Genomic DNA, 24,913 nt, shown 5'->3' with positions numbered 1-24,913 from the left:
TTTTAGCTGGTACTCTTTGGGCATGCAGGATTTGATTTCCTGTAGTCTTCAACTCTGGGAGTATCTCTTTGATGATGTCTTTGACTGTTGATTCTTCCTGGAGATCTCCTACCTGAGACTCTGGGACTCCAATGATTCTTATGTTTTTTCTGTTGAGTTTATCAAAGACTTCTATTTTCATCTGTTCACATTCCTTGAGTACTTTTTCCATTGCCTGATCATTTGCCTTTAAGGTTCTTTTCCAATTTCTTCTGCTGTGTTGAGTTTTTCTGCATCTCATCTTCCAGCACGCTGATTCTGTCCTCAGCTGCTGTTACCCTGCTAGAGAAGCCATCTACTGAGTTTTTCAGTTGGGCTTCTGTGTTTTCAGATCTGTTATTTCTGTTTGGAGTTTTCTAATTTCTGTCTTTGTGTTCTGTTCAGATCGATGTATGCTTTCTTTGAGTTCTACAAACATCTTCCATATTTTTATTCTAAACTCCTTATCTGAGAGGTTAATCAGATGGTTGAAATTTTTTAGGTCATCTGAACTTTCGTCTTCATTCTCTGTGCATGGTGTTTGCCTGCAAGGTTTCCCCATTGTCACGCTTGTAGTGTGATTTTTTTCTGCGTGTTGTGGTGGGGGTCATTGGTTAGAAAGCAAAGTGAAGCGGAGCGGCCGTGCTCTTCTGGAGCCTCTGAGAGAGCTATTTTTCTGGGCCCTTTTCAGTCTACTCCCAAGAGGTTCAGGAGACAGGACAGTGGAAAAACACACAGGCAACACTCTAAACTAGTTTTTTTTAGGAAATCATAATGCTTTCCAAATATTTGCACACAAATTTACATTACTGCAAATAATATAAAGTGTTCTTTGTATTTTTTTTATTTTTGGTGGCAGTGCTGAAAATCAAACCAAACCAAACCCAGGATCAAATAATGTAAATCATGTGCCTGACGTTAAACCAAATTCCTAGCCCAATTTTAGCCCTTTTGGGGGGTGGGGAAATGCTGTACTGACTCTGATTATATCTCAACTCCAGTAAACTGGTGACAAAAGATATTTTAATTTTTTAAGTCCCTCTTTTGCTATTATTGACACTGTTGTTGCAATGGCCAGGTCTGCACAGGAAGTGGTGCTTACCAATAAGCACATATCTGCTGATAGTATTCACACACTAGAGTGTGTTTTAAGACTTGAATAACTCTGAAATATTATGCTCTGTGAAAATCCCCACATGACTAGCATCAACAAAAGGAAGCAACTGAAGAAAGTAGCTGCCTGAGCTTTTTCCTCTGAGGGAACTCCAACATCACACATTACTTCCTGTTTCACTATAAAACAGTCTCCTGAGTCTTAAAAAGTTAAAAATATGCTCTATATACAACTTATTGTATTCAGCATTCATCTGGTCTGAATGATAAAGGCACTGTAAAAAAGATAAAGTAAGGGAAAAGGATATCCTTGTCTAAAACCAAAAGCTCAAAACAATAATAGCAAGTTTAAACATAACTAAATGACTTTTTTGATTACTTTCAGGTGCTTTTGTTATTGCATCACCAGATGTAGTATAGTAAAGCTCAGATCTAGAATGATAGAGAGAAAATAATGTAGCTACAATTATTCCCTCATTCATTTATGAAGTATTTCATTTCTAATAAAGAATTAGCCTATCCTGAGCTAAGTCTAAAGATATAACAGATAGATAGAATCCCTAACATCACAGTTCCTTGACCAATGAAAGGAACAGATTACAAACAAAAAAAAAAAAGCAAACACTCAACACTTAACCATGCAGGTCTGATTCTGAAATAAAAGAGGTGAATCTAACTTGTTGTTTGTTTATGTAATAGCCATTTATATTAAAGTACTATCATTTATAATACAGTTAATTATAATTTTTATGCATACAATGTTCCAACACCACACCCATCACCAGAGTACCTGCTTTTCTACACCAGTGTAAGCTGGACCTAATGTTAACAGAATACTAAAATGAGGAGTCTTGGAGCAGGCAATAACAATTTAAATCTTTAATCTCCACTGCCTTCTATGTCAATTATATGAACAAGGACAGAAAATTCTATTCAATGCCACTTCACAACATAGTGTCCCTTGGCTTTCCTGCCCTCTTTGTGCTTCTATGGTTATTTTAGTTTTATATACTATAGATTTCTCAAATACAGAATGCAATGCAGTTAACTGTATCTACAAATCATATATCTGTGACACTACCATAAATTCCAAGACTAAAACCCTATGTTAGCTGATAGACTCTGGGAATAGGGCAATGGCAGTGGTCCTCAAACTATGGCCCGTGGGCCACATATTGTATTTGTATCTGTTTTGTTTCTTCATTGCAAAATAAGATATATGCAGTGTGCATAAGAATTCGTTCATAAGTTTTGTTTTTACTATAGTCAGACCCTCCAATGGTCTGAGGGACAGTGAACTGGCCCCTTATTTAAAAAGTTTGAGAACCCCTGGGAGGGAAGGGGGCAGGCCTTCTAAGTACAGTAACCCAAGTTCAACCCCAAGCACTGCAATTCTCTCTAACCACATAATCAGTAGGCATAGCCCTGGAGGCCAATGAGCACCATTACGTATAGTCTGGAAGGGGGCCCGGAGCAATAGCACAGTGGTAAGGCCTTTGCCTTGCACACAGACAACACAGGATGGACCCTGGTTCAAATCCTGGCATCCCATATGGTCCCCTAAGTCTGCCAGGAGCAATTTCTGGGTACAGAGCCAGGAGTAATCCCTGAGCGACACTGGGTGTGACCCAACCTCCCCCGCACACAAAAAAAAGTATAGTCTGGAGGGCTTTGAAATACTGCAGGTCTATTTCCCAAAAAAGATGTTAGAATTTACTGATCAAACTGTATACTGCTCCCAACTGTCCTTATAAATATGGATGTACTCCTTTGTTGCCCTTATAAATGTGCATGTACTCCTTTAATGCCCTTATAAATATGCATGTATTCCTTTGATGCCCTTATAAATCTTCTTTGTTCCTCACAAAAACCTGAGAAAGCTGAAAGACTACTTTCTTTGCCCTACACCATGCTACACTTACCTTCCTTATTCATCTTAGAACACTATGACAAAGCATACATGGGCACAACACTTGTCCCATTAAGGAGTTCTAAGTTTAACTGAATAGAAATGAGACGCATTACATGATACCAAACCAAGCAGCACAGGTAAGACTTGTGCTATCCAGATTAATTCTCCTCAACCACCAATAAAATTGTTTCTTTTAGGTATGTTAGCTCAGGAAAGGTGAACAGATCCTAAAATTATCAAGTTTAAATTAGATTCCAACTTGAAAGGACAGAAGAAAAGAGAGGTAAACACAGTGGTGACCAGAAAAGCACTGAATCATCTTAACGGAAATCAGATCCTTTCATCTGCCCATTGCTTCCTAAGTGCTACTCGTGTGCCAGCTACACTTCATCAAAGGATAAAAGGCAAAGTGGTTGCTCTCAAATACGATGAAAGCTATGAAACAATTTTTGGACTTTTATGTTTTGTTTTGTTTTGTTTTGTTTTGTTTTGGGCCACACCCAGTGGTGCTCAGAAGTTATTCCTGGCTCTGTGCTCAGAAATTTGGATAAGCATATGAAATGCCGGGGACCAAACCCAGAACAGCCGTCTGCAAGACAATGCCCTTCCCACTGTGCTATCACTCCTGCCCCAGCCATGAAACTATTTCTACACACAAGAGATGTACACTATGATGTGCAGTATGGCAACCAAGTAGAATCTGAAAATCCCTAAACCAGGACCATGCCTACCTAATTTCCAATCTCATCTTTTACTACCGCATTTTCCGGCGTATAAGATGGCTTTTGAAATGAAAAAAAAAGTCAACCGAAAATCGGGGGCCGTCTTATACACCGAGTATATCCTGGAAAACATTTCAATATGCCGCTAAATGAAAATCATCTGGATATTGCCACGAAACAAATTTTCCAACTCGATCCTGCACCAATCACACTACAAAGCTACTCAAACTGCCTCTCTCAGTCAATCCAAGCAGGCTTTTATTCATGCAAATTGTACAATATTCTGTACCTGATTCTACACTGTAAAAAGCTTGCTCAGATTGGCCAGGATCAGAGAGAAAGTCTATTACAGTATAACATTTGAACCTTTGCGTGTTGTGATTGGCTCACTGTGGTACATACAGTTGCAGCACAGGAACGTCTGTCTTATACAGAGAATGTAGGCCTAAACCTATGTTTTAAATGTAAAATTAGGGGGTCGTCTTATACGCCGGAAAATACGCTACTTACCCCACTCCTTCATAAATCAGAAATCCCCCAATAAGGTTTTCTCAGATATTCAAGCTGCTGCTCATGCTTTTTTCCTAGCCTGAAATATTGTCCTTCCTCTTATCATTAGAGAATTCTTCCTCCTACATCCATCCAATCAAGCACTTCTTTCCATAAAGCAGTCCAGGACAACCCCTGGTCCCAGAAAATACTATTTGGTTCTGACAAGCTTGAATTAAAATATTTAACGGGACACTTTCCAGTTAGAAGGATTCCAGATTTTTCACATCTCAGTTCTCAAATATCTCATCTGTGAAATCTACTAAAACCTTTGTAAAGTTGTAAATGTTCCTGATAACCACACAGGCTCCAAATTAACTGAAGTATAAAAATTACCCTGAGAGGTACGCATCAGTAATTTTACATTGAGATATGTAGAACAAATATACACAGAGTTCATTACAACAAGTAAAGAGGTATTAAAAAGACACACACAGAGTTCATCACAACCAGGTAAATATTTTCACATTTGGCCTATGATTTTAGGGAGCCTAGCAAGTAGTTTTGTGATGCATTTTCCAAGTATAATTCTGTCTTAAAGCCATAAAAATAATGTAAATTATGGCTGGAGTACTAGCTCAGTGGTAGGGCCCTGCACACAGCCAACACAGGACCACCAGGGTTCAATCCCCAACATCCATATGGTCCCCCGAACCTGCCAGGAGCAATTTTTTGTATGGTCACACCTATACAATTTTTTTTTTATGGGCAGCGCTCAGGAATTATTCCTGACTCTAAGCTCAGAAATCACTCCTGGCAGGCTGTGGGGACCATATGGGATGCTAGGATTAGAAACATCGTCCTTCTGTGTGCAAGGCAAATGCCCTACTTCCATGCTATATCTCCGTCCCCATGCCAGGAACAATTTCTGAACACAGAACCAGGAATAAACCCTGAGTACTGCCGGGTATGGCCCCAAAACACCAAAAAAATGTTAGACTTTACACAAAGCATCCACTATAAGAGAATAGAGTTGTTACATGGAAAGACTAAACAAGAAAAGCTTTATTTCAAGGACTGACTTTTCATACAAATAAATAAAACAAACCAAAAGCAGAAAAATGTGCATTTTAAAGGAAATTACTTAGACATAATAAATTAGAATCTACCAATGCTATTTAATATACCCTCTCTTTTAAACTATTATCTAAGCCTAACACATAAAGGTCATTCAAGTGTAATGTTTTCATCCCATGGCCTAGTACTTCCTACAGATCCCTATTTTTAAGACTTTTGTTCATCACCCAAGTAGGTAAGTATGAAACAAGAAATATTCCTTAGAGTAGTCTGCCTTTATTCATTTGTGTTTGAAAAAAATGCAAGTCAAGAAATTCTACCTAACAACCCTATGTAAGCACATAAGTACTGAAACACTGAAAAAGTAAAACATGGGCCGGAGAAATAGGATGGAGGTAAGGCATTTGCCTTTCATGCAAAAGGATGGTGGTTCAAATCCTGGCATCCCATATGGTCCCCTGTGCCTGCCAGGAGTGATTTCTGAGCATAGAACCAGGAGTAACTCCTGAGCAATGCCGGGTGTGACCCAAAAACCAAAAAAAAAAAAAAAAAAAAAAAGTAAAACAAGGTGAACAAGAGGAAATCAATGTGCTTTATTTCCACATTTTCCTATGAAAGAAGACAAAAAAAATCTCTGCAAAGAATGATTAGACATCAAGGGAAAATCTTTAAGACTGCTAAAGGAGGGGCTGAGCAATAGCACAGCAGTAGGACATGTGTCTTGCACAAGGCTAGTCTGGGACCAACCAACTCAGGTTCAATCACCAGCATCCCATATGGTCCCGCAAGCCTGCCAGGAGTGATTTCTGAGCACAGAGCCAGGGGTAACCCCTGAGCACCATCATGTGTGCCCCCCCCCAAAAAAAAAGACTGCTAAAGGATACCTGTGTTCTTTCTCTCCTTAATAGAACAATCTTCCTATATAACAGGAAGTAATTTTTAGTATGCAATCTCTCTCCTCTAAATTCTCAAGCTATACACCTCTTTGCAATTCTTTACACTCATTCTTTACTTTTCTAAAATAAATATTTCTAGTCTTTTACTTTCTGATCTTACTTCTCCACTACAAAATAGGTTATTCAACTAGGTTATTATTGTATAAAATGGAGGTTTTAACCCACTAATGAATTGTGAATTTAATATGTGGTCCAGAGTAACTATGCTATTCAACAAGCTATAGAACTTGAAATTATACCATCAAGAAATGTTTTATACGGCCAGATAGTACAATGGGTAGGTGCCTGCCTTTAACAAATTTGACCCAGATTCAACCCCTGTCATCCAATATTGTCCCCTGAGCCTGTCAGATATGATCTCTGAGAAAAGTCAGGAGTAAGCCCTAAGCACTGTGGGGTGTTGGCCAAAAGAAAGAAATTGTTTTAAATCCCAATGTCCTGATTCTGTAGGCCCATGTGGGTACACAGTTAATTCTAAAGTATACAATATGCAAGCCTGCTATTCTAGAAATACCTATTAAATTACATCCAAAGATATAATTACAGTCTGGCAGCAAGAGCTATTTATCAAAAATATAATACAGTTACCAGTCATGTGAAGTATATGCACTGTACATATTAGGCAGACCAAAGGATAGATAGGCTAGGTCAATTAAGTAGATTCATTTCTCTGAGAAGATGAGACTTAAGTCCAATTAGACCTAAATGCAGAAAAGATGAGAGAGGAAAGAAACCATGGTGCAAGCAGGTGTACACTGAAAACAAAAGGGCTAACAGGCTTTGCAAAGTTGAGCCTGGAACTATTTGGGCAAGTACAAGGTGATAAAACTCTGAGGATGTAAAACAACAGGACAGAAACTAAAAAGACATCATGAAATGGTCTTGGTAATTGACTGGATTTTGGTATGGAGATAAAGGTGAAACAATTATATAATCTCAAAGTTTTCTGTTTTGGATGAGCTTATCAAAAAAAATAATCAAAAGCATTTTAGAAGGTACTAATATAAAATAACACTAATGTTTGTTATAAAATTTTGAACACATATAACTCTGAGCTGCCCTTATATTGTTGAGACTGGAAAAGAGGTGACTTTTGATTTTGGGGTGTAGCCTTTTATTTGGATTTCAGTATGTAACTTTTGAAGAAAGACTGGGCCCAAAGAGACAGCTGATTCCTAAAACCAGGCTGTAAATCACAGAGGACATTCCAAGAAATGCAAGGACATTTTATTTTCCATCAGAAACCTGGAAGGGAGGGGAAACTAATCATCTTACATTCCAGCAGGGGAACATCTCGACCCTTGACCCTCGAGGAGGAGATCCCCGCAGTGGACAGATGGCCCTTGAAGATTAGGGAGGAATAATTGCACACAGTCACTAAAAAGAAATAACACATAGGTATAGAATAAGGGTAAAGGGCCCGGAGAGATAGCACAGTGGCGTTTGCCTTGCAAGCAGCCGATCCAGGACCAAAGGTGGTTGGTTCAAATCCCGGTGTCCCATATGGTCCCCCGTGCCTGCCAGGAGCTATTTCTGAGCAGACAGCCAGGAGTAACCCCTGAGCACTGCCGGGTGTGGCCCAAAAACCAAAAAAAAAAAAAAAAAAAAGAATAAGGGTAAAATCTAGTTTAATGCTATTCGCGCTTCTGTCCCTGGCTTGCTTGATATAGTGAACAAGGCTCCCTTCCCCTAATCATTCCAGTCACTATGCTGTCAGGAGAATGGGTCTTCCACTCTGTGAATTGAGGGACCGCCTGGAGATTTTAACACATATCTCTGTATACCATCAGTCTGGGAGTTAGGGTAAAATGATATCATGAAGGGACTGAGCAGATGGGTTCTCCACCCTGTAGATTAGACGACCCCCTGAAGGGTTCAACCTATATCTCTGCATGCCAGAGATATATGCCAGTCTAGGAGTTGGGGGTAAATGATGTTATGAAGGGGCTGAACAGACAGAAAATTGAGCCTTTTCTATAAAAAAAAAAAATCATTGGATGATTCAAACTGTATAAACCTATAAAATGCTTTGACTTGTATGCTCATTATCATATGAATTCCCTTAAAGGTTTGTAAATTTGGATTCTCAGGGCCTCACTGCAGACTGAATTCTCGGCTTGCGGTGACACCCCAAGATCCTGGAAAGGGAATAAACCTACGTGATTGCATCCTCCAAGGTTTGTGTCTCCTCAATTGAACGGTGGGCTTTCCTCGGACCTCGAGCATCCCTGATCTGGCCTTCCCAGGCTTGGCATCTCAACCCCGGACCCCAACCTGGGTCCAGGCCAGTTTTGGTCAGCTTTAACAATATATCCACATGGAAGATTATAAACAATGAAAATATTGCTCATCCTTAAGGCACAATCTGGAAGTCTCAGGAGGAAAAGTCAGTTCTTAAAATAACAATTTTCACCCTTTCTGGCAAGAGTGATTGTCATCTCTTCTGCATTCCTTCTTGCATGTCTACCTTGCCCCAAAAACCCAGTTCCTTTTTTAAGCATTGCCAGAGGCTTCAGCTCAACAAGCAGCTTCTTTTTAACCAGGGCATGTCTAAACTAAATTACTAGTGCTAAATAAATAAAATGCAACTTCTAACAGCATTTAGAAAAGGGACTTAGGCCAGAGAGATAGCATGGAGGTAGATCATTTGCCTGGCATGCAGAAGGATGGTGGTTCAAATCCCGGCATATCATATGGTCCCCCGACCCTGCCAGGAGTGATTTCTGCCAGGAGTAAGTAAAGGGACTTAGCATTTCAGCTTGAGCCAGTTACTCATTCGAATTGCTGTGTGAGGGACCAAATAGATATCACGATAAATAGCACAGCTGGTAGGGTGTTTGCCTTCCATGCAGCTGACCTGGGTTCAATCCCTGACATCCCATATGGTCCCCTGACACTGCCAGGAGTAATTTCTGAGTGCAGACCCTGAAGTAAATCCTGAGCCCTGCTATGTGTGGCCCAAAAACAAAGCAAACAACAACAAAATTGCCAGACTGAGTATACGTTGTGGAGTAGGATCCCAGCATTTAGGCAACTCATGTATCTAGGACACCAACACTTACAAAAATCACTTTATCTCAGTAACACAATAGAAGAAGCAATAAAGCAGGGGTCCTCAAACTTTTTAAACAGGGGGCCAGTTCACTGTCCCTCAGACCATTGGAGGGTCTGACTATAGTAAAAACAAAACTTATGAACAAATTCTTATGCACACTGCATATATCTTATTTTGCAATGAAGAAACAAAACAGATACAAATACAATATGTGGCCCGCGGGCCATAGTTTGAGGACCACTGCTAGTGAGAAACACAAAAAAGATAGTCATTAATTCTCTGGGCTGTGAGAGAGAAGCAAAGCAATCCCATTAAGCTGCACAGTGAAAGTGATGCAAGACCTGAGGAGTGAAGGAAGAAAAGTTTCGAAAAGAAAAAAGGAGGGAAAAAAAGCAATTCAAGAGAGATACGGGCCCGGAGAGATAGCACAGTGGCGTTTGCCTTGCAAGCAGCCGATCCAGAACCAAAGGTGGTTGGTTCAAATCCCGGTGTCCCATATGGTCCCCCGTGCCTGCCAGGAGCTATTTCTGAGCAGACAGCCAGGAGTAACCCCTGAGCACCGCAGGGTGTGGCCCAAAAACCAAAAAAAAAAAAAAAAAAAAGAGAGAGATACACACAACACTGCATATTCCAACATACAGTGTTCAAATAATGAGATGACCAATAAGTAATATCTTGTATTCAGTATTAATAAAAATTAAAATATAATAAACATTAGAATTTTTTTCTAGAAAATTTACTTACTGGATCCTTTCTAAAAATTGATCTTAAAATTCATTTGCATCGTCTAAGTCTAACTTTGCTTAGCAACATATACAGCAGTCAAGATATTCTGGGAGGCTGAAACAATGGTACAGTGGGTTGGACGCTTATCTCATGCATGTCTAACCCAAATTCTATCCCGGCATCCCAAGCCATGCCAGGAGTGAAAGACAGGAGTGATCCCTGAATGCAAAGCCAGAAGTAAGTTCTGGAAACTGCTAAGAGTGACCTACATAAGAGAGATAATCTGATATTTGACTTTTTGTTTTGTTTTGTTTTTTGTTTTTTGTTTTTTTTTTTTTTGGTTTTTGGGCCACACCTGGTAACGCTCAGGGGTTACTCCTGGCTATACACTCAGAAGTTGCTCCTGGCTTGGGGGACCATATGGGACGCCGGGGGATCGAACCGCGGTCCGTCCAAGGCTAGTGCAGGCAAGGCAGGCACCTTACCTCTAGCGCCACCACCCGGCCCGACTTTTATTTTCTGACATATTTCACTTAGCATGAATTCCATTCCATTCCATTCAAGTTATAGAAAACTGCAAAATTTCATTTTTTTCTCATGGTTGAATAGTATTCATTGAAGATCTCACCATTTTTCCATTTTTCCAGGGGCCAGAGTAATAGCATAGTGGTACAAAGGCCCTGGGTTTGATCCCCCGTGTCCCATTTGGTCCCCTGATCCAGGAGTGATTTCTGAGTGCATAGCCAAGAGTAAACCCTGAGCATCACCACGTGTGCCCACCCCCCAAAAAAAGTGCTTCCAAGACATTATTATTACCTTCTTTTTTTGGTGGAGGGAACAGACCTGGCAGTTCCCAGGGGTTACTCCTGACTCTGTGCTCAGAAATTGCTCCTGGCAGGCATGGGGACCATATGGGATGCAGGGATTCAAACCACTGTCAGTCCTGGATCCGCTGCTTACAAGGCAAAAGCACTACTGCTGTACTATCTCTCTGGACCCCCAGATTATTACCTTCTTAACAAAGGAAAACATACAAGTGTTAAGTGTATCTTTTTTTTTTTATTTTTGGGTCACACCCAGCAGCACTCAAGGGTTTCTGGCTCTATGCTTGGGGGACCATATGGGATGCCGGGATTTGAACCACTGTACTTCCACATGCAAGGCAAATGCCTTACCTCCATGCTATCTCTCCGGCCCAGTATTAAGTGTATCTTAAAGATACTTTTTTTTTTTGTTTTGTTTTGTTCTTGGGCCACACTCGACTGTGCTCAGGGCTTATACCTGGCTCTTTGTTCAGGTATCACTCCTGGCAGGAGTGGGTACTATACAGAGTGCTGGGAATCAAATCTGGGTCAAGCATATGCAAAGTAAATGTCCTACCTCCTGTACTATTATCTGGCTTATCAAAATAGTATATAAAAAGATCCTTGCAGAAAGAACAATAGCATAGGACGTATCTGGAAAATGACACTAACTGGAATTTAAAAAAAAGGTTTGCAAAGACAGAAATTTTTTACCATGAAAAGCCATTGCAGAAATGTTTTAAAAAGCATGGTTCCCCATTTGGGGAAAAGGCATCTCAATCCAATTTTCATCACACATATATTACTGATGTTCTTCAAAAATAACAAGTTACTGGAGAATATAAATAACAGCAGGAGTTTCTTCTATATCCTGCCAAACACTGGATATTTGCACTTAAATATTTAAATATTTACAATTAAGAACATGACATTCCATCAGCACCACATAAAATTGGTATTGTGACTTGCCAGATTCAAAGATTTTTTTTTGAAAAAAAAAAATCACACCTGTCACACCTGGCAGCGCTCAGGGGTTACTCCTGGCTCTATGCTCAGAAATCCCTCCTGGCAGGCCTGGGGACCATATGGGATGCCGAGATTCGAACCACTGACCTTCTGCACGCAAGGCAAATGCCTTACCTCCATGCTATCTCTACGGCCCCCAGATTCAAAGATTTAAGTGAAACTTAAGATCACCTGTTGCGGGGCCGGAGAGATAGCATGGAGGTAAGGCGTTTGCCTTTCATGCAGAAGGTCATCGGTTCAAATCCCAGCGTCCCATATGGTCCCCCGTGCCTGCCAGGAACAATTTCTGAGCATGGAGCTAGGAGTAACCCCTGAGCACTGCCGGGTGTGACCCAAAACACACACACACACACACACACAAAAAAAAAAAAAAAAAGATCACCTGTTGCCCTTAAGATCATGGAGAGATGATAAAAATTCCCTTTTTTATAAAGTGTACTATTTTTCTAGAAACTAAATATTTAAAAGGAGAACAAAAAGCCCAGTTTGTGTAGTCGTTGGTTATACCAATCACTGTCATTTACAGACAACTTTTCAATAGGAGGAAGCATCCAATGCCCAAGAGAATGTAGTCTTCTCCAGTTCCTTCTGAAACTGCACCCTCAAAGGAAGAAGTAATCAGCTCAGGAAGTGATAGGAGTTTCCTACAGTTTTTAAGATAGAGTCTGCAGTGTGACCTATGATTCCAACAGCATAAAAATAAAAAAATCACTAACAAATGATAACAAGCACTTCCTCACTTTCCTATCTATTGAATCAGGGTGCTTGTTTATAGTATACTTCCTTGTTTAAATACAGTATTAAGTCACATCAATGTTGATCAAATATGCTACATCATACACCATCAAGAAACCTTGAAACAAGTTTTTGAAATCAAAACAAAGTAGGCCAAGTTTTAAAGAAGCACACAGGGGCCAGAGTGATAGTACAGTGGGTATTGTGTTTGCTGTGCATGCAGCTGACCCAGGTTCGATGCCCAGTATCCAATAAGGTCCCCCAAGCATGCTCAGTGTGATTCCTGAGCTCAGAGTCAGAAGTAATTCCTGAGTGCAGGTGGGTGTACCATCCTCCCCCAAAAAAAAGCACAAAAAAACTTTTTGCGCTAATAAAATTTGAAAGCTAATGATATCTTTCAAAAAGCTTTTTCCCTCACGAAAAGAACAAATGTTCTATGATATAATGAGGATAAAAATCTGAATCAGAAAAAATCTGAATTTAAGAGTTCTGAATTCTACCTTCTATTGAAAATATCTAAGTTTAAGTAAGTCACTTCATACTGTTAAGCTTGTTTTCCTACATGCAAAGTTTTAAAAAATAACTATTTCAGAGGTATTATGATGATGAAAGTAGATACTTGTGAACAAAGTTCCTAGCAAGTCTGTAGGAAATGGATACCTGATATATTACTAATATATTTTGAAATATAATTTGAAATACTAATATATTTTAAAAGTATTTTGGAAAGCAAGACATGCAAGGACTTCACAAATGGACAGTGCTTAGCCCATAAAGCATTGATGTGGGGACTTTTAAGGACCTCTTATTATTCCAAGTCAAATCTGGTAGAGACCATTGGAAAAAAAAATTTTTTTTTTTTGGTTTTTGGGTCACACCTGGCGGTGCTCAGGGGTTACTCCTGGCTGTCTGCTCAGAAATAGCTCCTGGCAGGCACGGGGGACCATGTGGGACACCGGGATTCGAACCAATCACCTTTGGTCCTGGATCGGCTGCTTGCAAGGCAAACACCGCTGTGCTATCTCTCTGGGCCCCATTGGAAAATTTTTAATGGAGGGTTACCTAACAATTCCTTAACTGTAATGGGAACAGGAAATGAAGTAAGACATTTGTGAAGGCAAAATAGAAATCAAACAATATAAAATATTAAGGAAGAGAGCAGAGGTACATATAAGAAAAGGTTCTTTAACAAAGGGATTAAGACTGGGTCCACAGAATTGTAACAGGGCTAGAGTAAAAGCCGCCCCTAAAAGTAGTACAAAAAAATAGCTCACCAAATATATCTTCTCAGATTATAAAACTATCTCCTGAAAGAGCAGAATCTGAGATGAATATTAAAATATAGAGGGATTGATAAAGGACATAAGATAATACTCAAGGCATAGGAACATGTAGGCTAAAGCAGAGAACCAGAAAAAGAATGGCAAGTGTGGAGAACAGATTAGCAAACTAGAAAAGTAAGTGGGGGCCTCACAGACTACTGCTGGATTTTGTTCTGAATGAAACAAACAAGAAGGAATCATCAAAGATGACTTTCCAAGACTAGAAAAAAGGTGATTAAGGTTTGGGGGGGGGGGCACACCCGGTGACACTCAGGAGTTACTCCTGGCTATGTGCTCAGAATTCTCTTCTGGCTTGAGGGACCATATGTGCCGGGTGATCAAACCATGGTCTGTCCTATGCTAGCGCGCACAAGGCTCCAGCCCCAAGTTATTGATTTCTAAGTATTGAAGTGACAAAGAGAAATTATAGGTAACAAAGAAAACGAAGTAAGATTCTTTCAGTCATGATAATCTGCAAACCATAGTGTCAGGGGAAAAAAAGGAAGAGAAAAAGAAGATAAATGAATGCCACAGAGGCAGGCAGGAGAGAGGACAGGAGGGAGAACAAGGGGGAAATAGGGAACATTGGTGGAGGGAAATGTGCACTGGTGAAAGATGTTGTACATTATATGTTGAAACTCAATCATTAACAAGATTTTGTAATTGTATCTCATGGTGATTCAATTAAACTGTTTAGAAAAAATAAAAGGGGGAAAAGAAGACTCTTTCCGTCTAAACTCTGGGGCCTTCTTGGGAAGGGGGCTGGTAGATTCCCCTTTCTGTATGAAAAGCACAGTAGCCCAAGGTCACATCAAAACCAGACACCCTCTGACATAGAAACAGTCCTGCTCCACATCTCAAAAAGAATGACAAGTAGCTGAATCTTTCCAGGTGGGATGGTCCATGGGCTGAGAATTTTGGGGTCTTTTGGGAAGGGGATGTGAGCAGACTTCCCCCTCCTGCACAGCAGTCCCAATCCATATTTGCCATCCCAGAGAAATGGCCCAACTCTACAACTAATCTCCAAAAGAATACGATGCGTCCAGTCTTCCTAAGTAAACCAATCCAGGCTGAAAACTCCGAGGTCTTTTCAGAACAGAGGCAGGGAGGTCCCCTTGCAGCCTGAAGGCACAGCTGTCTGCAACCATATCCCATCTAATAACCTCTGCCAGAAAAATAGCCCAACTCCACAACTGAACCTCACTGAGCTGCAAATAACTCCAGCTCCACAGCTCCTACTTTAAAACCTACCTAGAGGAGAAACTTTCAAGTATCTCTGGGTGTGGTGGCCTCCAAAATATTTAAATAAATCCCAATCTACAAAACTCATTAAAACATGAAGCTCAGGCTAAAAAAAAGGGGGGGTAAGAGTGGGGTGCTAGAGCACCCTGACTTTTATTTATATCTGTTCAATTTCAGGGAGAACAGGGAAAGTGAAAACTTTTAATAAAAAGACTACACCTCCCTAATTTCCAAATACAATACTAAGACATAATAATCAAAACGATGCTATGTGGGCACAGAATGAAACATTGATAGAGCAGAACAAATGTCTATAGGTTTAATTTTAATTCACACCGAGGACTAAAGAATACACCACGGTAAAGGGGGTGAGATGGACAAAAAGATACAAACTTCTCATTAAAAGTAGTCAGGGAAGTATGTACCACGTGCAACTCTAATAATGTATTGCATATTCAAAAACTGCTGAGGGTCTCAAAAAAAACCTGTTAACTATGTAGAAAGATCGCTGTTCTTGGTGCCCACATGCAAGGCAAACAAATCAAATACTCTTCCATTTTTGGCAATTACAATTAAAGCAATTAAATTAAATTACAATTAAAACAAAAACCAGATGAACAGGTCTAGGTCCAGCAAACAGTAATGGACACATCTAAAGAGTTTGTAAATTCAGGAGCAATTGTGGGGCAAAGAGCTGTGTCTCCATGAATGTAGAGATCTGAATTGGCATCAAATCCTTTCAATTAGATCCGAGGTCGAGGTGGAAAAGGAATGTGAATTCTGGCATCCTGGGGGAGCAAAGATGGTTAAGTGACTGTTGGTGGCCAAATCCACCGTGTGGGGTGCCAGGATGGATGATAGCAGGGAACGGAGGGCGCGATTCAAACAGAAGTGAGACTCGGGGCCCCTTCTCCGGGAAAGTGTAAAAACCCAAGGTCGGGCAGATCCCGCTCGCATTAGGGGGGAGCTCAGGAGCACCCCCGAACGGCTGGACGGTTGGGTCTCACGAGGCCCTGGCAATCCCTCCGCCCCGACCCACCTTCTGTTGTAAGTAGTGAACTGAGAATTCCCGGGCTCCGGGGCTGCTGGCCGTGGAGCGGGGGGCCGAGTGCAGGGAGCTGAAGGCTCTCAGGGCGGGCGAGACGAGGGCGGCGGCGCCGGACGTGCGGGAGGCGACCAACAGAACCGCTAGCACCCACAGCCCCATGGCTCGCTCGGGCTGGCGGCCGGCGGCGCGGGTACGAATTCCGGCCGCTGCGAGTCCAGCAGACGCAGTTCGAAGCTCCGCCCGCCGCGCCCGGCTCCTCCCCAGGGGTGCCCGGCTCTACCTCCGGAGTCCCACGGCCGCGCCCCGCACCTTCCTTCCCCCTGGTCAGCCCCGCCTCAAGAATCAGATAGTAGCTGAGTGGAGATCCGAGTCATCTCATCAGGTGGCCCAAGACCTGGCCCCCCGCGAATCCCCAAAAGGGGAGAGTCCGGCTAATTAAAGCCGACCTCCTGAAGGGATCGGCCTGCAGACCCCTACACCCCGCAGACAATCCAGCATTTTGGGCAGCAGCGATTGCTCCCCACGACGCGTCCCCCTAAACGTCTGCGAACCAGGCTCCACTAGCAAACCCAACAGGTGCAACTGTTGGGGCACAGGACGACGCCCGAGCAAACCAACAGGCTCCAAGAAGGGCGGGAAGGCGGCTTCCCTACACCCCACAAACGCTTCTACCCATACGGACCTGCCTAACCACTTCTGGGAGTCACCCCAAAACTCTCTGAGGCCTGCACACTGCCCCCACTAGACCGTGCAAACTCCCAGGACAACCGCACCGGGCCCCGGGTCCAGCTCAGGCTCTGCTTCTTCTACTTACTACCTCCCGTCCGTCTCTCGCTCGGCCCCCGCGCAGGGCCGCCCCGTCCCCCCACAAAGCTCTCCTCCATCCTCACAGACCTACTTTTTCAGTCACCCCCGTCACGTCCCTGCAGTCACCCTCTCTCACTTCTTCCCAGGGACCCACCACCCTCCCTAGTGCCCCGAAATCTCTCGTTGCATCCCCTTCACCCCACTTCTTTGGGGTTCCCTCTGAGAAACCTAGCTGTCCCCAACACTGCTTCACACACTACTGTGACAGCTCCCTCCCCGGGTGGGGAAGGAACTTTCTCAAGCAGCACGCACAACTAAGTAGAGGCAAAAATATAAATAAGTAAATAAAATCGCCCCAGAGCGTCACGTGACTCCGCGTCCAGTCTTCTGATTGGCTCGGAGCGACGGTGTGCGTCACTTCCGGCGGAAAGGCCGCGGGAGATTCAAGCGGAAGACGTCGCGCTTCTGGCTGCTATGTTGCTGCCATCTGCGCGTCTAGAGTCTGACTTGGCGTCCTAGGCCTCAGGTAAAGGGCCTACCGGGAAGGCGTTCGTTGCTCTGGGAGCCAAAAGGTCGGAACTCCCAGAGAAGCCCTTTGCAGTCAGTTTTTATCCCGGAAAAGCTCGGACTTTCCCTGGAGAGAGGAAGTCTGTTGCAGCCGTTCGGCAATTGCATTGCCAGCGCTGGAAGGTGCCTTGGTTGGCATCTGCGGGTGAGCCTCTGGGACCCAGACTCGGGAGCCTGCGGTGTTGCTCTGCATCGAGTGGCGATGCTCGTGTTTATCTTTTATGAATTATTTAGTGGGGTGGGGGACAAAGTGCTTGGCTGAGTTGTTAGGTATACTCAGGTCTGGAACTGCAATGCTTTTTTTTTTTTTTTTCCAGGCCCTTCCTTGGCTTTTCCAGCCCGGTGGGCTCCTCCCAGCCTCCTGCATGCCCACAGCATCACCGAATAGTTCTTTGAGATAAGCAGCACGAACTAGTACTGTTGAGGTACGGTGACAACCACTTCTTAGCTGTCTCTCCGGTCTATTTTGTGACCTTCTAACCCCGTGTCCACTTTGTCAGACTGGTACAACCAACCAGTTTGCACTGGTCGTACACACACACACACACACACACACACACGCACGCATGCATGCATGCATGCATACATACATACATACATACATACACACATATTTAAACCCAAATAGCAACTGCAGTCAGCTCAACTTTAAGTCTAATCCCTGATATTTGGTGGTCCTGGCGTTTGATCTTCAACTTTGCTTACCCAAACTGAATGTCTTACGTTCCTCAAATCCTTCTCTTTCACTTTAAAACTTCTATTATATTCCTTCAAGACTGGTAGAGCTCACTCACTTTTCAAGCTTCTGCTGATCAAATCTGTTACAATTTGTGATTTAGAGGGAAGCGTCTATATTTTTGTTCATTCATATGAACAGAGTGATTTTATATAGCTAGGTATGTCATTTTTCGATATAGTTCGTGCCACAGTCATGGAAGGTTGTATCCTAAAAATGCAAATGTTTCTTCTAGATTTTTTAACTTGGTGTCCTAAAGTCAGTCTCTGCAACCTCGTATTATCTCTCCTTTATATTTACGAGGTATCTGTTATAATTTTTCCCCTTTCATCTTTGATCTTTTTGAGTGTTCTTTATTTTTCTTGATGTGTTTGATGAGGTTTTGTCAGTCTTGTTCTTCTAGCTTCTAGTTTCATTAATCCTTTGAATAATTTTTTAATTTTCTCCATCCTTGATGAATGGAAACCTGTATTGCAATGATCTCCCCTAGTACTGCTTTTGCTGTGTCCCATTGATTTAGATAGTTTGTGTCTTCATAGTCATTCATTATAAGGAGTCTTTTTTTTCTTTCTTTTTGACCTAATGGTTCTTTTGGGGTTGGGGAGAGAGGGTTTCTTACTTGACCAATTGGTTGGTTGTTTATTGCAGGTGTCTAAGGATAGGATAATGTTCAGGGTCTGTGATACTATGGATTACTTGGGCCATCCAAGTAGTGGCTCAGGCCCAGGGACATAATAGTCCACAGTACTTGGATGTTAAAGATGTGGATTGAACCACAGTAAAATGCATGCAAAGCAACATTAACCCCTGTATTATCTTTCTTGCCCTTGACCCAGTGATTTTTAACAGTGCATTGTTCATCTTCCAAATATTTGAGCTTTCCTGGCTTCCTAATACAGCTCATTTCTACTTCCATGGCAGTGTGGCCCCAATAAATAAATACTTCTGATTATTTATTATTCGTAACTTTCTATACACTGGAATTGTATCCCAACATGGAATTTGTGATCGACCTAGAGAGCATTATGTGTGGACTAAGAAGAATGTGTATTTGGTTTTTTGGAGGTGACAGTCCTATACATCTCCTTTAATCCCAGTTCTTCCAATTCCTCATTTAGAACTCTTATTATTTAGTGTTCTGTTTGATTGATTTATCCAGTGCTGAGAATGAGATATTAAATTTTTCCATTACTGGAGCTGGAGCGATAATACAGTGGTAGGGCATTTGCCTTGCACACGATCAACCCAGGACAGACCCCGTTCAATTCCTGGCATCCCATATGGTCTTTTGAGCCTTCCAGGAGCGATTTCTGAGTTTAAAGCCAGGAGTAATTTCTGAGCACCACTGAGTGTGACCCAGTGACCCCCTCCCCAGAATAAATAATTTTTCCACTATTGTTGTGTTGCTATCAGTATATCTCTTCCAGTCTACTAGCAGTTGCTTTATAAACTTTGCTGCCCCTTTGGTGCATACTTACTGATGAGTTAGGTCTTTTATATTGTTCATCCTTAATCAGTATGTAATGTCTGTTCCTAACTCTTTTTTGTTTGTTTGGTTTTTGTTTTTGGGTCACACTCAGCAGTGCTCAGGGGTTACTCCTGGCTCTACATTCAGAAATCACTCTTAGCAGGCTCAGGGGACCATATGGGATGCCAGGATTCGAACCACCATCTCTCTGCATGCAAGGCAAATGCCCTACCTCCATGCTATCTCTCTGGCCCCTGTCCCTAACTCTTTTTACTTTCAATAACTTGAACTCTATTTAGGCTAATTAAAAAAAAATGACTATACCTGCTTTTTTTTAGTCTACCATTAGGCCATCTAAGTATTTTTTCACCTTCCACTCTGAGCCTGTCTTCTGTGGGAATCAAGTATGTCTCTTGTGAAGAAAAGTCGAAATTTATTCACTGATCCATTTAGTCACTCTGCCTTTAAATGGGTTATTTTAGTTCCATTGAGACATAGAGAAATTATTGTGATAAAGGGATTTGTTGTCATTTGTCTCAGGATTTTGATTACTCTTGCATTTGACCTTTTTATATGAGACCATTTAGTAGTTATAGCTGAGCTGATTTTTATGCAAAATATGCTCATTTGTTTGAGGTTTTTTTTTTTTCATACTCCTTTGAATCTAAGTGATAAATAACCTTGTGTCATAGAGGATTCTTAGAGGTTCTTTCATTCATTGTTTTGAATATTTCATTTCATTTTTTTTTTTTTAAATTATTCTCTTGTTCTTTTTTGTTGGGTGTTTTGTTTGTTCAAGTCTAAGATTTGGAAATGCTGGCCCTCTGTTAACAAGAGCCAACAAGAAATATAGGATCCCTTCCCTCCCCCGGCCTGCCTCCGCCGAAGCCACCACCGCCGCCTCTGTGGCTGGACGCTGGAAGAGTGTCCGTGTGTGTGGACTCAGGATGACAGGGCAGCCTCCTTCTGTGGTTGCTGGGCTTGTGAACGCTGCAGTATCTTTTGGCTTTCCACGTCTCTAAAATGTTTTTCAACTATTTTCCGTACATGGCTCAGTGCACTCCCCTCTTTGCCTTTACAGTTTTCCACTTGATACGGGGGTGTAATAACAACTTCTTCCATGACTACGATGTTTTTTTCTTGCCATTTACAGTCTTTAATGGTTTTGTGAATGGTCTGGAAGAGCTGCTGGCCCTCTAGGGAGACCCCAGCGCTGATTGCATAGGCCTGGCTCAGCTTCTCCTCCTTCTCTGTTCGTGCTTTGCTGGCAAGCTTACTAAGATTGAGTGAAGCTAGGGGAGGAGGGGTTTCTGTTCGGTCATTAATAATTTCCACTTCTGAAACATACTGTAAGTTTATGAGCAAGATGTCTGCGTGGTTGGGCTTTCCACTGGATGAGGGACATTTTAAAGCCAGCATTTTGGACTGGTAGTCGAAGGCGACCACCTCGCCCTGCAGCCGCTGCTCCTGGCACGTCCGGCACGACACCTGGCTCCCGACGCTGAAGTACTCGCCCGGAGGAGCCGCCATCTTGGGAGAGCAGCCAGCAGCGTCATTTCATTCTTATAGTACTTGAGAAATGTTTTTTATTTTATTTTTCCCCATGTATACATGACCTTGCTTCTCTCTCTTGACACTCCATCCAAAGATAGACACTTCTGTCTTTGGATCTTGCAAGTTTGATTATAGTATAAGTATTAGTTGTTTGGGGTTTTTTTGTTTGTTTGTTTGTTTGTTTGGTTGGTTGGTTGGTTGGTTGGTTGGTTGGTTGGTTGGTTGGTTTTTGGATCACATCCAGTGACACTCAGAGGTTACTCCTGGCTCTATGCTCAGAAATCGCCCCTGGCAGGCTCAAGGGACTATATAGGATGCCAGAATTCGGGATTCAAACCACCATTGGTCCTGGGTTGGCCACTTGCAAGGCAAACACCCTACCGCTGTGCATCTCTTTGACCCCTATAAGTGTTAGTTTTATGTTTGAGTTTATTTTGATTCCACCATTTTGAGCATCCTGGATCAGTGCACCTCCTCAGATTGGGAAAGTTCTCAGTTATTACTTCTGCAACTAGCTATTCTTCCCCTTTTCTTTTTCTTCTTCTGGAATTCATTATGATTCTGAGGGTTTTTTTTTTCCTTTAGATATTATCAACTATCTCTTTTTTTTTTTTTAACTATATCTCTTAAGTCCCCCTTTTCCCCCAATCTCTATTGTTAGCTTTTTTTTTTTTTTTTTTTTTTTTTTTTTTTGGTTTTTTGTCTACACTCGCTTGATGCGCAGGGTTTACTCCTGGCTAAGCGCTCAGAAATTGCCCCTGGCTTGGGGGAACCATATGGGACGCAGAGGGATCGAACCTCGGTCCTTCCTTGGCTAGCGCTTGCAATACAGACACCTTACCTCTAGCGCCACCTCGCCGGTCACAAGCTTTTTTTTTTAATTGATGGAGTTGTGTATCTTGTCTTTAAGGTCACTGATTAGATTTTCCATTTCCTCCATTTCAGTGATGAAATATGGGTCTGTAGTCTTTAGCTCCTTCAGTCTCCTTGAATGATTTCTTTCATTTTTCCTATCACTTTATTATTTATTTTATTCCATTCCATTGATGAGATATGGTTCTGTAGTCTTTAGCTCCTTCAGTCTCCTTGAATGATTTCTTTCATTTTTCCTATCACTTTATTCAAACTTATGAATTCTCCATTCAAATTATTTTGTCAGATCATTTAACAGTGAGGATTGTTATTATTAATTTTTTGTTCAGGCATTTTAGAAAGATCTGATGTAATTGAAGATCTTCTGGGACTTTAATCACCTAAATTCCTTTCTTTTTTTTTTTTATTTTATTGTTCTGGTGCTTCAAGGGAGCTAAAGACAGAGGTTGAAGTTGCCTCATGATAATAATAAAATATTTTTGGATTATGCTTTAGTTCTCTAGATACCATTATTTGACTAAATAAAGCAAATGCTATTGTATGTTCACTTGTAGATCTCTTTATATATACATATATATGTATAATTACTTTATTTGAAGACCACGTATTACATAGTTGCTCATTATATATTTGTTCCAAGACCAATCCCATCACCAATGTAAATTTCTCTCCACCATTATCCATTCTCAAGCCCACCTACTTGGCAGACACAAAATAATATATTTTATATTGCTTGTTTACAGGTAAATGGTAATTATTTTTAATACAACAGTGAGAATTTGTGAAAATTAATGTACTCACAATATGGCCATTATTAAATCATTGTCAGAAGGTTTGTAAAGTGACTTGTTACTAGTTGATTTTTTTTGATATTTGGTTTGTTTCTGGACACTAATTGGCCTTGAATCCACATTGACATCTAAATTTCTGTCTTCCATCTGGAATGATAGTATTGAAAATTTTTATTTGTTTGTTTTTGGGTCACACCCGGCAACGCTCAGAGGTTACTCCTGGCTCTACACTCAGAAATCACTCCTGGCAGGCTCGGGAGACCATATGGGATGCCGGGATTTGAACTGCCATCCTTCTGCATGCAAGGTATGCAAGGCATACCTCCATGCTATCTCTCCGGCCCCATATAGTATTGAAAAAATTTTGAGTTGTTGAATTGCCTACATATATTCAGGAATTCCAAGCTCTGTGACTGATATTTCGGGTTTTGGGGAGCATGGATTTGGCTGCCACGGCTTCTGGAAGTATGAAGATGAGGAGTGTTCATACTCACTCCAAGAAAGTCCTAATGTCAGCCCAAATACTGGCACACTGCTGGCTTTGAGCTCAGAAATCAGTCCTGACAGGCTCGGGGGACCATATGGGATCCCGGGAATTGAACCATCACGCCCATCCTGGGTTGGCTTATGCAAGGCAAATGCCCTATTGCTGTGCTATCTCTGGCCCCAAGGGTGGAATTTTTCTAGTATACTTTTTTCCACCCTATCTATGAAAGTTGCCAAATCCTCCCCTTAGGGTTGTGATAATCCTGACAACTGGGTCTGAATAGGTCCCTCAGCCATTTGGGCCCAAGCCATAGGGCCATGGCTCGCACCTAAGCTCTATAAGCGGTCTGTAACCCCGCAATCCACTGATCTGAAGTTCCTGACTGCTGTCCCTATGTCAGGGCTACAGGTGGATTGACCTGAGTATTTCTGTCTGCCTATTTCCTACACTATTCTGTGAAGAGTGTCCAACACGTGGCCCCGTAAGGTAAAGCATTTGCCTTGCATGTAGTAGGACAGTGGTTCGAATCCCGACATCCCATATGGTTCCCTGAGCCTGCCAGGAGCGATTTCTGAGCATAGAGCCAGGAGTAACCCCTGAGTGCTGCCGGGTGTGACCCAAAAACCGGAAAGAAAAAAAAGAGTGTCCACCACTTGATATACATATTGTTCAGCAGGACCACCTTGCATAGCACTTGCCAATCTGCTGTGGTGCAAGGTTTATAAACTAAACCCTGTAAAATGGTATTTGCCCATACGGAGTTTAGATCATCCCCCTAACTGCTTTTTTGAGTTCTTTAAGGTCCTCTGCCTCCCATGGATACCAGGCGGCAGGCTGGCCTCCTCCCAGATTTAAATTGACTAGATAGGCCTGATGTATAGGTGGGTTATAAGCTGGAAGGCTTGCTGGCACTGCCTCATTTGTTGTAAAGGGATTATAGATCTTGAAGGGGCCGCCAAGGAGTGGCCAGAGGCCACTTGATTGGCAGGTGCACAATCCCTCCCCCAAAAATGTCCTGCACAACCTGGTCCTCTAAGTCCTGATTAAAATCTGGAGTTACATTAGCTTCCAGGGCTGGTAGGTACCTCCAAGCAACCTTTGCTCTGTTAACCTTTTGGTATTAATTGCTCCTTAGGCCCCGAGAATAGGCCTGTAGGGCTGACAAGATGGTGTAGAATCCTGCCGAGGGTGTAAATTTTTTGGGGGGGCCACACCCGTTTGATGCTCAGAGGTTACTCCTGGCTATGCGCTCAGAAATCGCTCCCGGCTTGGGGGGACTATATGGGGCACGGGGGATCGAACCGAACCGTGGTCCGACCTACGCTAGCACTTGCAAGGCAGACACCTTTCCTCTAATGCCACCTTCTTTCTTATCCTGTTCCATGC

General features: G+C 42.1%; 2 protein-coding genes across 2 annotated transcripts in view; both read right to left on the bottom strand.

Annotated features, from left to right (window-relative positions):
- PRCP (prolylcarboxypeptidase) overlaps window positions 1-16,451 on the bottom strand; it is a 76,798-nt gene extending 60,347 nt beyond the window's left edge. The window contains exon 1 of the mRNA XM_049780049.1: window positions 16,236-16,451. Within this exon, the coding sequence (XP_049636006.1) occupies window positions 16,236-16,403 (168 nt within the window). The 5' untranslated portion in view covers window positions 16,404-16,451. The remainder of the gene's footprint in view (window positions 1-16,235) is intronic.
- Window positions 16,452-20,572: 4,121 nt separating this feature from the next.
- LOC126017979 (protein LSM12 homolog) lies at window positions 20,573-21,361 on the bottom strand. The gene has a single exon (XM_049780066.1). It carries the CDS (start codon window positions 21,350-21,352, stop codon window positions 20,765-20,767), a length of 588 nt encoding a protein of 195 aa, XP_049636023.1. The 5' UTR covers window positions 21,353-21,361; the 3' UTR covers window positions 20,573-20,764.
- Between the last annotated feature and the right edge of the window lie 3,552 nt (window positions 21,362-24,913).

The sequence above is a fragment of the Suncus etruscus genome, chromosome 9, assembly GCF_024139225.1.
Source record: "Suncus etruscus isolate mSunEtr1 chromosome 9, mSunEtr1.pri.cur, whole genome shotgun sequence".
Taxonomy (NCBI): domain Eukaryota; kingdom Metazoa; phylum Chordata; class Mammalia; order Eulipotyphla; family Soricidae; genus Suncus; species Suncus etruscus.
The sequence above is the reverse complement of the archived record's forward strand: the minus strand, read 5'-3'. Positions and strand labels throughout refer to the sequence as shown.

Coding starts and splice junctions, on each gene's coding strand:
- LOC126017979 (XM_049780066.1), bottom strand. CDS start 21,352: ATGGCGGCTCCTCCGGGCGAGTACTTCAGCGTCGGGAGCCAGGTGTCG.